The sequence below is a fragment of the Pleurodeles waltl genome, chromosome 9 (assembly GCF_031143425.1).
Source record: "Pleurodeles waltl isolate 20211129_DDA chromosome 9, aPleWal1.hap1.20221129, whole genome shotgun sequence".
Lineage (NCBI taxonomy): Eukaryota > Metazoa > Chordata > Amphibia > Caudata > Salamandridae > Pleurodeles > Pleurodeles waltl.
The window spans coordinates 324275070-324291840 of record NC_090448.1 but is presented as its reverse complement, the minus strand read 5'-3'; the positions used below and the strand labels follow the sequence as shown (position 1 = coordinate 324291840).

General features: G+C 41.0%; 1 protein-coding gene across 2 annotated transcripts in view; it reads right to left on the bottom strand.

Moving 5' to 3' along the window:
* The window catches only part of RBM6 (RNA binding motif protein 6), a 1032809-nt gene that overhangs the window by 332256 nt on the left and 683782 nt on the right, over window positions 1–16771 (bottom strand). For both annotated transcript variants that reach the window (XM_069206836.1, XM_069206837.1), the window contains one exon: window positions 321–481. In XM_069206836.1, coding sequence (XP_069062937.1) covers window positions 321–481 — 161 coding nt within the window. The remainder of the gene's footprint in view (window positions 1–320; window positions 482–16771) is intronic.

The window sequence follows — 16771 nt, the reverse complement described above, 5'->3', positions numbered from 1 at the left end:
GCAGCCTGTCCCATGGACAAGTAGATATTTTATTATATTCCACACCAGTTACCACTTCGGATTGCATGGTGGAATGTATGGATCGCAAGTGAATCAGGAAGTTCAGATTTTTTCATTTGTCGATTGTCATGTTTCTGACACTAAGCTTCTCAGGCGAACCCCAGCAGCACTCATAGTGTAGCTCACTTATTGTAGGCCCTCATTTCCAAGATGCTCCAACTTAGATTTTGGCTTGACAACACAAGTAACACAATTAACAAAAGGTCACTAGATGAGAACAAGATATGAGACAGAAATAGTGTAAATAAGTCAAGACTCACCTCGTGAGACTCCATCTCAATGAATCCAAAAGTCTTGGCTTTTCCCTTAAAGCTGTTCATTATAATGCGAACATTTTCAGGACGAATGTGGACAAATGGGGCAAAAGCTTTTACCACAGTCATGGGTGTTGTACTGCATAGAATGGGTCTGATCATCATGGCTGATATGTTACAACGGAAGGGAGAATGGATGAAAAGAAACAAACAAATTAGTAAAGAAACCACAAAAAAGTCTGCAAGAGGCATTTACAGAGACTGGAATAGTCAAGGGTAGGTGGAACTGCAGAGCATCAAGAGAGTTAGGTTAAGGCTACTAGACTCAGAACGGGATGTGTGGTCTTGACCACTCCATTAATTTCAAACTATCTTCTTAATAAATATAATAGTTACAGTTTCAGTAGCAAATAAATATGCAGCATAACTTTACAACACTACCTGTACCGCATAAATTAACTGTTCGCATTTCAAAATCAGCAATTTACAAAAAAATCATGATTTCAAATCAATTGTGTCAATTTGTATGACAGACATACTTAAGCCTGCTGCCCTAAATTCATGTTTAATGAAACAGCTATCTGATAGCAATATGCCTTTTTATAGGAGATAATAGAAAGTGTTTTAAGTTTATGTCTTGTACTTTTTAGTTCTATTGTCAGATCTTAATAGGAATAAGACATTGCTGTAGATGGGCATCTTCATTCTGTATATTTTCCCATTCTCTTTGAAATAAGTGCTTTAAGTATGCAGCACACAGACAAATAACTGTTGGCCCTGGTACTTTTTACAGGGTCATCCCTAAACGTTTTGCTTTGCTCCTCCTATTTTTTCCTGACCTCTTGTTGTTTGCTCTAGGACTCTGAGCACTTCATCAATGCTGATCAGTGCTAAAGTGCAGGTGCTCTCCCTTCTAAAGTTGGTATGAATGGCTTACACCTAGTTGGCACATTTAATTTACCTGTAAGTCCTTTGTACAGTGGTATCTCTATGCCCAGGGCCTGCAAATTAAAAGCTACTAATGGGCCTGCAGTGCAGCTTGTGCCACCCACAGAAGTACCCTCTTGAACCTGTTTCAGGCCTGCTAGTGCAGGGCCTGTGTGCGCAATTTACTACCACGAGAACCTGGCATCTAAATATACTTTTCCAGTCTCTTTCTGGAACTCCCCTCTTGCTACATGTAAGTCACACCTAAAGTAGGCCCTAGCTAGCCCTATGGGCAGGGTGCTATGTATGTACAAGGCAGGAAATGTGCCTGGTTGTGTGGCCTGTCCTAGTAGTGACAAACATATTTGGTTTCTTACTGCTGTGAGTGCTTCCTTACTCATAGGATTGAATTGGAAATGCCCTACCTTATGTCTCGGTGGTATTGTCTGATCTATGAGGGGTAGCATAGGCATGTTTGGTATAGTTGTAATGGTAGTGAAAAATGCTGCTTACTGGTGTAGGTGGATTTTGTATTACCATTATAGAAATGCCATTTCTAGAAAGTGAGCATTTCTCTGTGCTTATGACTTTGTGTTTTGCAGCTTGACTCCAATTCATGTCTGCGGCAGAGTGACAGTTGGGCTTTGTTCGTACTTTTCAGACAGTCTGTATACATGGAGGGTTTTTGGAGGAGGTAGAAGCACCCTTTGAGGACGGGAATTTACCTCTGGACCTGAAATGTTGTCTTCTATAAGAACCCCTGAAAGATCCCCTAGTGTAATATTGTTGTCCCTGTTTTGAGTTGGAAGTGGAAGCCTCTGGAGCTTGTGATTTAAATTGAGGTGTATGAAAAGAGCCCCTAAATGGTGTAGTATAAAGGGCTCCCACAGGCCTTTGCTGTGTCTGAGTCCTTTTTGAGTTTATCAATAGTTATGTCCACCTGTGGTCCAAAAAGATGTTGTTTATTGAACGGCATATTAAGGACCGCCTGCAGTATCTCAGGTTTAAAACCTGAGGATCTTAACCAAGCACGTCGCCTGATGGTAATGCTGGTGTTTATTCCTCTAGGTGCAGTATCAGCTGCATCTAATGCAGACATAATTTGATTGTTTGCAATAGCTTGCCCTTCCCTCCACTATTTTGTGCACTTTTTTTTATGTTCTTTGGGGAGATATTGCAAGAATTCTTGCATCTCATCCCAATGTTCCCTGTCATACCTAGCTAAAAGGGCTTGGGAATTAGCAATACACTATTGATTGGCTGCTTGTGTTGCTACCCTTTTACCTGCTATATCAAATTTGCGGCTCTCTTTGTCAGGCGGAGGAGTATCGCCAGAGGACTGGCTGTTCACACGCTTCATGGCTGCACTGATTACAATGGAGTCTAGTGGTAACTGTTGAGATATAAAATTGGGTCTGCTGGTGCAGGCTTAAATTTTTGTTTTTATCAATCCTGGGTGTTAAAACTCTGGCTCTAACAGACTTCTTAAAAATGTCATCTGCTTGCTTGAGCTTACCAGGGAGCATTGGTAAACACTGGTACTGCTCGTGAGTTGAGGATAGGGTGTTGAAAAGGAAATCATTCTCTTAAGGTTCATCATGCATTTGCATCACATGATATGATATGTGGCTGCTCTGGAAATAACCTGATTGTATGCTGTACTATCCTCGGGTGGAAATGGTCTTGCAGGATACAAATCACGATCGTTAGGTGGAATCGGATCTGAGTCATACATATCCCATGGATCTATGGTATAACTAGTATCAACTCTATCTTCGTCTTGTGAGGAAGTATGAGAGTGTGTGGGTGAAGGTGGTGGGGGTGGAGTAAGAGGTTGTGGAGAAAAAGAAAGCTGAGGTGAATGTGGTGGAGAAAGCTCAACAGTTGTGAACTTTTCTCTAAAGAGGTCACCTTAGTAGGTTTGTCCCACAGGTAATACTATTGAGAAGGCATAGGTTGATAATTTGACAACACACAATTTAGCACAAGATTAAATCTTTTTTTTTTTTTTTTTAAATGTCAGTGATTCTAGTGATTTACTGTTGTGAAACGAATTAGAGGAGTATGAAATATAGACAAATAGTGAGAAGTCATCATTATCATCATAAACTCTTTATTCGATTGTATAAATATAGGTCATAAAAGAATCAAAGTACATAACGTTATTTTGAAAACAAAGCATATGTACAAATAAATCTTACACTTAAACATTGTAGCAAAACCCAATTATACAGAACAAATCATCAAATTGCAAGGATAGCTAAAACAGCAGCATCTTGGGCCAAGCCACGGCACCTTTTCAAAAGCAGCCAACAGAACAACAAACATCATATTCATTCAACTGTTGAAAAAAGTGCAATGCTGCCCTACAATTAGTAAAATTCCTTCTTCGTAATAGAGGTACCACATAGCATTTTGTATTAAAAAAAAACTAATAACATTTACAGAAATAAACAAAGTGCCACAGTGTTTGTGGGGATTGATCATCACAAGGGCAGGGCAGACACAGATATCTCCAGAAGAGAATTGCCCTTGAGGAAAAGACAGCATTCAACGGAGGGACCCCAACCTGAAACGGGTCAATAACATTCGTCCGTACATGTTATGAACATATAACAGTTAAGGCGCAGACCACATTGACATTTGGACCATACAATACTCTCTGTCAGCTTCATTACCTTATTAGCCTCCTAGGCTACCTGTCTATGTTTGAGGAAGTAATCTCGAACCCAGGCTTTATCCTTATTAGATATTAAATGTGGATTATCAAACAAATGAGGGCAGCCAAGGGCTTTCATGGTAGCCTTGATGTATCTCAGCCATTGGATCGAACAGGCAAAATCTCTAGCGAAACAGTCCTTAATAACCAACTTGTTGAGAACAGCCTCCTTACTGCCTCATATCGCACCCCAGGGGTGAAATTAATACTATCCTGTAAATATTCTAAACCCACCTCCTGATGTACGGAAAAGTGCGGTGTAGATGGCAGAACACCCAGCAACTGAAGGCAAAATTGATTTTTTTCCACCTGGGTGCTCCCAACTTCTTTATAGTGCCACAACCCCATACCGTAAGTCACAGCAGGTAGGAACTTCCTCTTGTAGGCTTCTAGTATGGGGCAATTGGCTTTCTCCTTATATTAGAAGCTAGGGAGAAGGTAATTTCCAATGTATGCAGAAAACGAGAGACCCTGCATTTCAAACAGGGAAACCAACTACAAACCTCATCAAACTCCAGCCACATATATTAAAAGGAACTTGCTTTAGCCGCTGCATGCCCTCCTATGTGCACTGGGCGGGTCTTAGCATTCTTAGGTCCACAAACCATTACAAAAGTTTGCATTCAATTAGTTTCAAGGTCCAGACCTTAAATAAATTCAACGAAGCTGACTACCAGCTGCCTGAGCCCACTGGCCGTTCTCGCCAGCAAGACTGTGTAGTCCACATACAGTAAAGCGGGAATGGCGCTGTTACAGACACAAGGTACATCAACACCTACAGAAACCAAGGTTCTCTCTAGGCCATTTATGTACAAAAGAAATATAATGGGGGCGAAAACACACACTTGGTGCATGCCACAATTTAATCTTAACGATGAGGTGGACTCACCGTTTAACCCATACCTAACGTTTGTCCTAAGGTCCTGGTGTAAAAGTCTCAAAAGGTTAACCAAACCATCGTCAAGGCCCACTGACTGTAAAATTTCCTACAACTTCTGCCTGTTAAAGCAATTGAAAGTGCTTGACAAATCCATGAATGCCAAATGGATTGGGGCGCCATTCAGAAATTTGTACTTAGCCATAAGGAGGTGAAGGTTAAGGCACTGTTCTATTGTGCCCAAACTCTTCCTAAAGCCATATTGGACCTGAGAGAGAATTTTATTTTTCTGCACCCAAGAAATCAAGCACTCCAACACGACCTATTATTTTCGAGGAAGAGATTAACAAAGAAATTGTGTGAAAGCACCTAGGTTCCAAGATGTTGCCCTTTTTAAAAACTGGTACCACTACTGTTCGCCAAGACATTGGGGCCCTACCCTACACATAGAATTAAAACTGTTAGTTAAAAGTGGGGCTCGAAACTTTAGTTCCTTTATAAACAGGTCCAGCGGGATCCTGTCCGGCCCTGAGGCCTTATTGGGAAGGCTGTCACAGATAGCCGTTGCTATCTTTAGTACCAAAAAGGGGGGGCTAAGATTTAGAAGCAAATTCACCCGAGGGCCTTCAACACTTATATCATCAGACCCATAAAGCTGGAAAAATGGTCAATCAAAGCTTCAGGGGTAATGTGTGACGTAAGGACATCTGGTTATTTGCAATTAGCCAAGCCTGTCTGAACCACCCGCCAAAAAGCCCGAGTATACTTTTTTTTGGCAGGCAGCCACAACAGCTTCCCACTGCTCATCTTTGATTTTGACCTTCCGCTTCTTCAAGGACAGGGTGTAGCCTTTATACAGACAGATACGACAGCCTGATCCCTAGACGTTTAACTAAGACCCTGACATAAGGTGGAATTTATCTTCCTACACACTCTTTATTGAACCATGAGCTATCAACTAATGGGCCTTTTTTATGGGTCTACATAGTGAGTAGTCATTTAGTACTGACTAACAGAAATGATTGAATAGGAATCGATAAGGGTGGATCAGAAGAAAAAAAAAAGATAGAAGTTGCCGCCAGTTGAAGTTTATTTAGCAAACTGAGGTCTAAAAGAGCAAAGGTTAATAAACAGAACTGTTTTTCTGTCCAAACCTAGGTTGCTAGAAAATTATTTTAATGTCTCTGCATGTTTATGTGGACATATAGTAAAGTCCTAAGACGGTTCCATAAGTACTGAAATAAAAGGTTTACTAGTAGAATCTTTTATCTTATGAGCAGTTAAGTATTGATAATTGTTGAAGAATCTGAATGTCTTGTAATAGTTATTGGTTGTGTTTGTCTCTTTTGTTTGTTATCTATTACATGATCTATTGGGAATGTACAGCGTTGAAAAAGAGGTACAGCAAGAACCGCGAAACACATGGTGGCTGTCTTACTTAATTGCACATTTTTGGATGAAATGCGAACCATGCCTAAGAAAGTATATTTTCAGAACTAGGGCAGTACAGTTTTATACATTTTATGTAATAGTACTGTGTGTCATTGTAGGCACTATCAGTGTTGTGTATTATTGTGTAAAATATGCTATGGATCAGAAGCACTATGAATTTGAAAATTGGTATCGGTTGAAACTTACTATTTTGTGTTTTAATAATTCGGATTTTTGGAAGTTTATTTTTGAAACCGCATCGAATCGTCCCTTTTCTATTTTCACAAAAGAAACATGCACTCTGGCAGTTTACAAATTTTACAATTTTCGGGAACCTATTGAGGTGAATAAAAAAGGCAACAGAATACATTTTCTGGACTGAATCAAAGTAATGATAGGAGCGGCATTGACACAATCTAGAAAGAGTAAGTCCTGAGCTTGGACCACTACCTTGAAATCAGACTTGGGAAAAAGCTTTGGGTGCCTTTCAGGAGGCTAACCTAGCATTTAGCAATTATTGCAGTCATTCATATAAAATAAAATGCAATATCTCTCCAAGAACAAGATGCCATCAGAGATGTAGGGTGTAATGTCAAGTGCTGTGAGGGTAGTTAGCTAGGACAGAACAGGCAGGTCCAAGGCTACAGAGGAGCTAAGCAGATATTCGTTTTTTCGTGCCTAAATCAGAGAAAGTGCTGTGCCACCATGGTATATATTTGTTCCTACAGCCAGAGACAATGAAAAGATGTAGAACTCAGAACATACCATCAAGTACAGCTATTTGTCACCAACATATCAGTGGTGGGCTACACCTGTGTCTCAAAATAGTTCAACATACACAGAAAAACAGAGTGAAGGTCAGGCTAGATTTTTGTGGACTAGCAGGACAGGGACGGACAGGTAGAACTATATAATAATGTATTGGAAGTGGATGTCCCGGTGGCAATGAGGAGCAAAGAATGTTCACGCTAAGTTAAGAAATGTTAACACAGCCTGTGAATATGCGTAAAAAATGGAACCAGGGTGATTCGTATTAGCTTATCCTTAGATGGAGGAGTAGGAACAATCCTCCTTTATTTAGTGGTGTTTATAGTTTAGCTGCAGGATATGGCTGCATTTCATTTAAATTTAGAACATTGCAGATTGGTTGCTCATATGGAAATATCTCTCAAACAATTCACCTCCAAAATGGGTTTGGAGTTTCAGAATGAACAACAGCAAAGAACAATTGGTGGACATTTAATCAATGGAGGAACATGAACACAAACTTGGTAAAAGAGACACTGATGTGTTTCTTTACTTTTCTCAGTTCAAACATTATTTATGTTTTTGTTTATTAGTTGTCTCTGATTAGTACCCAGCCTTAGTGATTCTGACAATAACAGAGAGGGAGCTGTGAAAATCATTATGGTTTTGGTAGTTAATGATACTATACACTAACATTAACTTAGGCAAAGGGTAAAGAAGATGGCTGCATTTCTGTGTGTTATCAAGAGAGCTTGGTACAAACAGACAGAATGTGTTACTTAGGGCATAGTTATGCAAAGGAACTACATTTTTATCTTTTGCTCAAGTCTGCCATGATTAGCTTACCTTTTCTGTGCATCTACAAGGTGCTGCAACTTCCATCCCTTAATCACATAGGGTCTGATTACAAGTCGGTTGGTGTATTTCGACCTGTGCGAAGTCCCCTGTTAATGCACAGGTCGGTATTACGAGCTGTTAGGTATTTAACGCATCCGAAGTTTATCGGATGTGTTAAATACCTAAAACTTTGTTAAATTTCAGCAGGTCATATCTGCTAAAACTTAACAGGGGGAAAGCATAACATATTTACCACACTGTGCATATTTTGGTGTGTTAAACACCAAAATCCACATGTTATTCCCAACTAATTCGTAACAAGATGTATTTATCACATACGATAAATAACGCCCTCAGTGGTATCATTATTTATATGGTGCGATAAATAGCACCTAAACTTGTAATAAGGCAACTAAGCTTCGCAGGGGTAGGGAAAGGATTGGATGCTATCAGGAGCTTTGTCACACATACCTACAAGAGTGTAGGAAGTCATGCCAGACACTCGTGGGTCAGTGTTGTATAGTGTTTCCTCATGAAGCATTGCAAGATTATGGGAATTCACTTTTACTGCTTCTTCCTGAACACCATCCCAGGCTGTTGGGTTTCAGCTGTCATACACAGTAACTAAGATCTATGAACCTCAGCGCCGATGGGAAAAGGGAGTAAGAGCCTTCCCTTTTAGATCTGGCTTGACAGAGCACTTATCAAAAATACCTTATGTAATCAACAAAAGAAAACCTTTCAGAATACTACTGAGAAAGAGGCTTAGTACCCCGTCCCCAAGATACTGGGACCCCCAGGGTACAGCATTTAGTTGGGCCAAAGTTGTCTGCTTCTACTCAAAAGAGTGACTGCATTGCATTTTTTGGCTTGTGGCAAAGCGTGCACTCGATACAACACGACTGGGTTGGTTTTGGAGGCAAGCCAATGATCAAAGTGTAGTGCTGAAGGCAGAAGGATTTATGTATCTATTGTGAAAAGCATAAGCATATCTTAAAATCAGTCCTGTTAAGAGTGGATTGCTTTTACTCTGTATGAAAGCCTGAAGAGAAGGATTATGATATGCAGAATCTCAAAGATATAGTTATAGGCCAGGGTTTTGGTGTTAGTTAATCCCTTGGCAAACCAAGAACATAGAAGATTTGTTCTGTGAGAATCCTTGCCAGACTACTTAGAAGAAATAGTAACTTGCTTAGCCAACTGTATGTTTTGTATGTCTTTGTAATCTTAACTGTGTGCTTGATGCCTTGTGGGTTTGGTTGCGTTTAGTTACGTGCAAAACAGTGGGCCTAAGCTGGTAATGCTGACAAGCTACAGGCCCGAGTGTTGTACTGGAAAAAAATGTGAAAAGCACTTGTAATCACACTGTGTTACAAGCTATCAACAGGCACTTTATTACATATGGTCTCACAGATTACAATAGTAATCAAGGATTGTATACTGTTGGCCACCTACTCTATGACAACCCATGGTGGTTTGCAAATTAATACTTGTTAGGCCTTACTAAGGGACTGTATATTGTTTTGCAAATTGTAGTTTACTATATATTTGTAATTTTATAACTGTAAGCATGATGGTTGCCAGTTTATTTGCAAGTGAGTATGTCTGTATTGGCTATGGTGCCAAGCCAGAGGTAAATGCTGCAGGTCCGATTGGTTGATTAGAAAAGTTGTGCTGTGAGAAAACATCAACACAATAGTATTTTGTAAATGTATGAGTTGACGACCATGTGGCCGCTTTACATATAACAGCCATTGGTATGTTTCCTAAAGGCCATTGATGCAACTTTCTTCCTTGTAGATTGTGCTCTAGGAGTGATCAAAACTTGTCTTTTTGCTTTGATGTAGCATGTTTGTATACATCTAACAATCCATCTGGCTAAGCCTTGTTTAGATATAGGATTGCCTTTATGTGGGTGTTGAAAAGCAACGAAAAGTTGTTTTGTTTTCCTAAAGTCTTTAGTTCTGCCTATATAGTACATAAGAGCTCTTTTGAGATCCACAGTATGAAGAGCTCTTTCTGCCACAGAGTCTGGCTGTGGAAAGAAGACTGGCAATTCCACTGTTTGGTTGATGTGAAAAGGAGATACTACTTTTGGTATAAATTGTGGATTTGTCTTAAGTACAACTTTATGTCTGTGTACTTGGAAAAAAAGGTTCCTCAAAAGTGAATGCTTGTATTTCACTAACTCTTTGTAAATAAGTAATAGCTACAAGGAAGGCAACTTTCCATGTTAAAAATTGAATTTGACAAGAGTGCATGGTTTCAAAAGGTGGGCCCATGAGTCTGTTAAGTACGATATTTAAATTCCAAGAAGGAACAGGTGGTGTTCTAGGTGGAATAATACATTTTAATCCTTCCATGAAGGCTTTTATCACAGGAACTCTAAATAGAGAAGTGTGTTGAATATATTGTGAATATGCAGATATTGCAGTAAGGTGGATTTTGATGGATGAGAAAGCTAACTTTGATTTTTGCAAATCAAGTAAGTAGCATACAATATCTTGCATAGATGCTGTAAGTGGATCAGTGTTTTTAGATTGACAGTAGTAGACAAACCTTTTCCATTTATTAGCATAACATTGTCTAGTAGTAGTTTTGCGTGCCTGCTTAGTCACTTCCATCAATTCTGATGGGAGTTTTAGGTAACCAAATTCTATGACTTCAGGAGCCAAATCGCTAAATTGAGAGCATTGGTGTTTGGGTGCCTGATTTGACCTTTGTTTTGTGTTAACAAGTCTGGTCTATTTGGGAGTTTGGAATGAAGTACTACAGACAGGTCTAGGAGTGTTGTGTACCAATGCTGACGTGCCCATGTTGGGGCTATGAGTATCATGGTCAGAGATGTCTGACGTAGTTTGCTAACCAGAAAGGGAAGGAGTGGGAGAGGGGGAAAAGCATAAGCAAATATCCCTGACCAATTGATCCATAGTGCATTGCCCTTGGATAGTGGATGTTGGTGTCTGGATGCGAAGTTTTGGCATTTTGCGTTTTCGCTTGTTGAGAATAGCTCCATTTCTGGTGTTCCCCACTTTTGAAAGTACTTTTGAAGTACTTGGGAGTGGATCTCCCATTCATGAATTTGTTGGTGATTCCTGCTTAGGAAATCTGCTAGCTGATTGTCTATTCCTGGAATGTATTACGCTAGTAGATGAATGTGATTGTGAAGTGCCCAATTCCATATTGTCTGGACTAGCAGGGACAGTTGAGATGAATGTGTCCCTCCCTGTTTTTTGAGGTAATACATGGTCGTCATGTTGTCTGTTTTCATGAGAACAGTCTTCTGATTGAGAAGGAGTTGAAACACTTTTAGGGAAAGAAACACCGCCAATAATTCTAGGTGGTTTATGTTAATTTTTTTCCGTTTGGGATCCCATTCCCCTTGAATGGTATGACTGTTGAGATGAGCTCCCCAACCTATCATTGATGTGTCTGTTGTTGTTATGGTCTGAGGCACAGGGTCTTGAAATGACCGCCTCTTCATTAGATTGCTGAGATTCCACCAGTGAAGCGACGTGTGTTTGGCAGTCCATCAACACTAGATATTGAAGGTGACCGTGTGATTGAGACCATTGTTGTGAGAGGCATTGTTGTAAGGGTCTAATGTTTAGTCTTGCATTTGGAACTATGGCTATGCAAGATGCCATCATTCCTAGACTTTTCATGATAAATCTTACAGTGTATTGTTGATTTGGCTGTATGTGTGGGATGAGATTTTGAAAATCCTGTATCCTTTGAGTATTTGGATATGCTAGGGCTTTGGGAGTATTTAGAATAGCACCTAGGTAAGGTTTTACCTGTACTGGTTGAGGGTGTGATTTCTTATATTTTAGAGTGAACCCTAGCGTATGCAGGGTTTCTATTACATATTGAGTGTGTTGTTGGCATCGTGTAAAATTGTTTGATTTTATTAGCCAATCGTCTAGATATGGAAAGACATGAATGTGTTGTCTTCTTAAGTAGGCTGCTACTACTGCTAGACATTTTGTAAACACTCTTGGAGCTGTTGTTATGCTGAATGGCAAAACTTTGAACTGGTAATGTTTTCCTGTTATGACGAACCTGAGATATTTTCTGTGAGCTGGATGGATGGGTATATGGAAATACACATCCTTGAGGTCTAAAGCAGTCATGTAACCTTGTTTCTGTAGTATTGGAATTACATCCTGCAGAGTTACCATGTGAAAATGTTCAGACAGGATGTATAGATTTGCCTGAGGTTTAGAATAGGCCTTAGAGTGCCATCTTTTTTGGGAATGAGGAAGTATAGTGAGTATACTCCTGCTCCCTGTTGAGAATGTGGGACCAATTCAATTGCTTGTTTTAGTAGTAGGGATTGTACCTCCTGTTGTAACAGAACGTTGTGTTCTGGGGACAATTTGTGGAAACGTGGTTGAATGTTTGGGGGGGAGGGGAGAATAATTCTAGGCAACAGCCATTGCAGATAATTGATAATACCCAATTGTCGGTGGTGATATTTTGTCAATGAGAGTGGAATTGCTGTAGTCTTCCCCCCACAGGAGATGTGTGTGGTGGACGTCACTGTTTGGATGATGTAGTGGCTTGCTTTGAGGCGTGGAACTTGCCTCTGTTTCTGAAATATTGTCCTCTATAGGACCCTCTAAAGCCCCCTTTTTGATATTGTGTGTGTTGTCCATGCTTTGTCTGGGAGGTAGAAGAGTCAGAGGATTGTGGCTTAAATCCTCCTTTAAACTGTGACCTGCAAAGGGAGGCCCTATATGGTGTGGTATATAATGCTCCCATTGCCTTTGCAGTATTTAAGTCTTTTCTCAGATTCTCTATGGTGGAATCCACTTCAGGCCTAAATAAGTGTTTTTATCAAAAGGTATGTTAAGTACTGCCTGTTGAATTTCTGGCTTAAAACAAGAAGAGCGTAACCATGCATGCCTTCTTATGGTAACGCCAGTATTTACACTCCTTGAGGCCGTATCAGCAGCATCAAGGGCGGAACTTATCTGGTTGTTACTTATGGCCTGTCCCTCCTCTACAACCTGTCGTGCTCTCTTTTGATGCTCTTTTGGGAGGTGCTGTATGAATTCTTGCATCTCATCCCAGTGGGCTCTATCATATCTTGCAAGAAGTGCTTGCGAATTAGCAATTGGCCATTGGTAGGCCGCTTGTGTGGCTACTCTCTTGCCAGCAGCATCAAACTTTCTACTCTCCTTATCAGGTGGAGGAGCATCTCCTGATGAATGGCTGTTAGCTCTTTTCCTAGCCGCACTCACCACTACTGAGACTGGAGGAACTTGATGTGTGATGTAGTCTAGGTCTATAGGAGCAGGTTTGTATTTTTGGTCAATTCTAAGAGTAATTACTCTACCTTTGACAGGCTCACTAAAAATTTGGTCAGCATGTTTGACTATTCCAGGCAACATGGGGAGAGACTGATATCTAGAGTGAGCGGAAGACAGCGTGTTAAATAAAAAATCCTCCTCCAGGGGCTCAGTGTTCATAAACACCCCATGGTAAGCAGCTGCCCTAAAAACTACCTGAGTGTAGGCAGTAGTGTCCTCTGGTGAAGGCTTGGAGGGGTATAGGTCAGGATCACTGTCCAGAATATGATCAGTGTCATACAGATCCCAATGATCCACTGTATCTCCATGCGAGTATTGTGAGTGTGTTGGAGAAGGCAATGGTGGTGGACTATTGTGTGGAGGTGAAAAAGAAAGCTATGGAAAATAAGGCGAAGTGGGAAAAGGTGCTGGTTTCTCCTTTTGTTTTTGAACTTTTGCTGGTGGTTGAGCAGAGTCTAATTCCTCTTGAAAGGCCATCTTTCTTTTAGTCTTTAAAGGAGTTGCAGTCAGAATTCTGCCAGTCTCTTCATGTATATGGATTCTAGATTGTCTTTCATCCATAACCTCCAATATTGGCTGAATCTCAGTGTCCTCATGAGAAGGCTTTTAAGATTCTTGCATCGGCTTCGAGATTTGTTTAAGTTTGCTCAAAAGTAATTGTTCCTCTGTGTATGAGGATTTTTTCGGTTCCGAAGTCTGAATCTTTTTTGGTCCTAAAAATGAAGTTGGCTGTTTCGGCTCCGAAGCAGGGCGTTGAATCTTCGACTCCGAGGAGTGTGGACGCTTACCGGAGTACGAGGTGGAACTTTTAACCAACTCTGAAGTGGACGGAGAAGTGGCCTTTTTCGTCGCCGAACCCGAAGGTCGGTCAACTACAATTTTTTTTACGGGCTGAACCATGGCCTTCCGGCAGGGGTGCACCCAAGGCCTTTGGTAGTTTTTTATATATGGGCGTAGGGGCAGACATACTCAAATGCTGGCCAGCCGTGAGGGGTCTATCTTCTTCCGATTCCTGCTCGGAGTCGGTATCTCGGATGGAGAATGCTGTCTCCGCCTCTTCTTCTATGATGTCAAGATGTTTTGTACTTTTCTACGCCGTTTCTAATCTTCGGACTCTGCGATCTCTCAAGGTCTTCTTGGATCGAAACGCTCAACAGGCTTCGCAATCCTCTTCTCGTGGTCTGGAGAAAAGCACAAATTACAAACCAGATGTTGGTTTGTATATGGGAACTTCGCTTGGCACCAAGGGCAGAATCGAAATGGAGTCCGATCTATCAGGCTTCCACATGGGAGGCCCGAACAGGCCTGAGTCGGGCGCACGCGCCTAGAAGGGCAAAATCTAGATTCCGAGGGTACTATCGGTTCGATGCTAGATGGAAAAGGCAATCGAAACAATCAAAACAATACAGATGATTAAATAGGTTTTATGATTCGAAATCTAAGAGCGAGAAGAAACGCGTCCGAACCCAACAGCAGAAAGAAAACAATCTAACAATGGAGTCGATGCCCATGCGCACTGTAACCAAGGAGTCACTCGATGCCGTGACTCCGAAAAGACTTCTTCGAAGAAAAACAACTTGTAACAATTCGAGCCCAACACTAGATGTCAGAAGAGCTATGCATGGCATGTATATCTGCAGCTACACGTGCCATCGAACATATATATATATATATAGCCTTCTAAGTAATACATGTTCGGGTATTCTTTTTATGACTGAAACTTAGCTCAATGACTACTCAACTGGGCCAGATATTGGAATGGCTATCCCTGAAGGGTACTACGTTGTGCACGTGGACAGGATCAGTAAGAGGGGTAGGGGTGTAGCAACTGCTTACAAGCAGGTGCTGCACTGTACTAGTTTTAAGTTACCTGAATTACTGGGAGCAGAGAGTTTAGGTGTTTGTTTTTCAGTATCCGCTCAGTTCCCCCTAGCAACTGTTTTGGTCTGTCACCCAAAGAGCATTTATTAACACACTGGACAGTCCCCTGGCCCATCTGACCCTGTAATATGCCAATTTCACACTTTTAAGGGATTTCAATTTACAGACAGACAGTTCGAAAGACAGATGCCCGGGAAAATGAACTGGGCTTTCTTAATTTGGTCCAAGTTGTGATCGCTCCCACCAACCAACCCAGATATTCTACACTTGGACTTTCTCCAATCTTCACATATTGGTTAAAGAACCCCAGGCAGCTGTCTTATCTGACAATTTTCTCATTCTGTTTCAGTGGCGCTGGAATATAATCTGCGATAGGCCAGACATGTGGACAGGCAGTTTTTTCATGTATGAAATAAAATAAGAGCTAAGGGGCTCACTGAGATTCTTACTAATACTGTTCCTTCTCTCACAGGCGCCACTGGTTCTGACGTTGATGATGTTAATAGCTGGCTTCAGGAATAAGGTAGCCTGGAAGTCGTATCATGCTACTATTAAATCAGCACAGGATTTCGACTTTGAACTTAAAATCAATTTGACTTCCAATAGCTCTAGAATAATCTCTCAAAATATCAAAACTTTCTTGTGACCCAAGACTTGGACCACTATCCCTTCTCAGAAACGCTAACAGGTTTGCCAGTTTCTTTGAGGATACAATCATCAAAATCAGAGTAATCTGCATGTACCATCCCTTTGTCATAAGGTCAAATATTTGGATGAGATGCTGGTTTGTTAGCGAAGTGACTTCTCCCAGGTCAGTTCTCTCTCTTGAGGAGTCTGAAACAGCAATTCGGAACTGGAAATGTGGGTCACTGACTGATCCCCGTCCTTCCATTCTGACGCTGGCGGCTGAGGTGATCAACGCAGTTATTAATAGGGCTTTCAATCTCTTGTAATCTACAAGTGCTTTGCCTATCTCTTGGAAGAAGGCTAAGGTGTTCCAATATTGAAAACAAAAATATTTCTATTGATCAGAAGGTGCTAACCAATTTGCGGCCTCTTTCGCTCCTCCACGTGTTATCTAAAATACTTGAAAAGCTAGTCAACTATCAGCTCTCTGAATTTTTAGAGCAGAGTATGATTCTGCATCACAGTCAATCTGGGTTCCATTCAAGGCATAGCCTGGAGACGGCCATGTTACAAGTATTAGATCATAGTAAGTGACCCTTGATCAGCAGAATAATGCTATCTCCCATCCCATTTTCCTACAACATCTTGTCAATCTGGGGGTTGGCTGGATTGAATCACTTTTGGACTCTAGGGGGGGCAGTCGATCTTGCTGGCTCTATTTTTATCAGCTATTAAACCACTGAAGCAGGGGGTACTACAGGGCTCCTCCTTGGGACTAACTTTATTTAACACATATTTGTTTCCATTGGCCCTCCCTAGTTTAATAATCCAAGTGTACAATCATTTCTTATGCCAATGATATGCAGTTGCTTCTCTCCTTTGAGAGTGGACTAACATTTGTGGAGACATCTCTCTAAGCCAGTTGGCACAGTCTCTTTGGTTGAATGCAGAGAAGTCAGCTGAAGTGCAACTCCGATAAGACTGAAATCTTCTTATTTAAGTCCCATGGAGTCAACTGGTGGGAGTTAGGTTGGCAACTACCCCTACCTTTCCCACCACTGCAATCTTCAGTGGCTAAACCTCTTGTAGTCAAGTT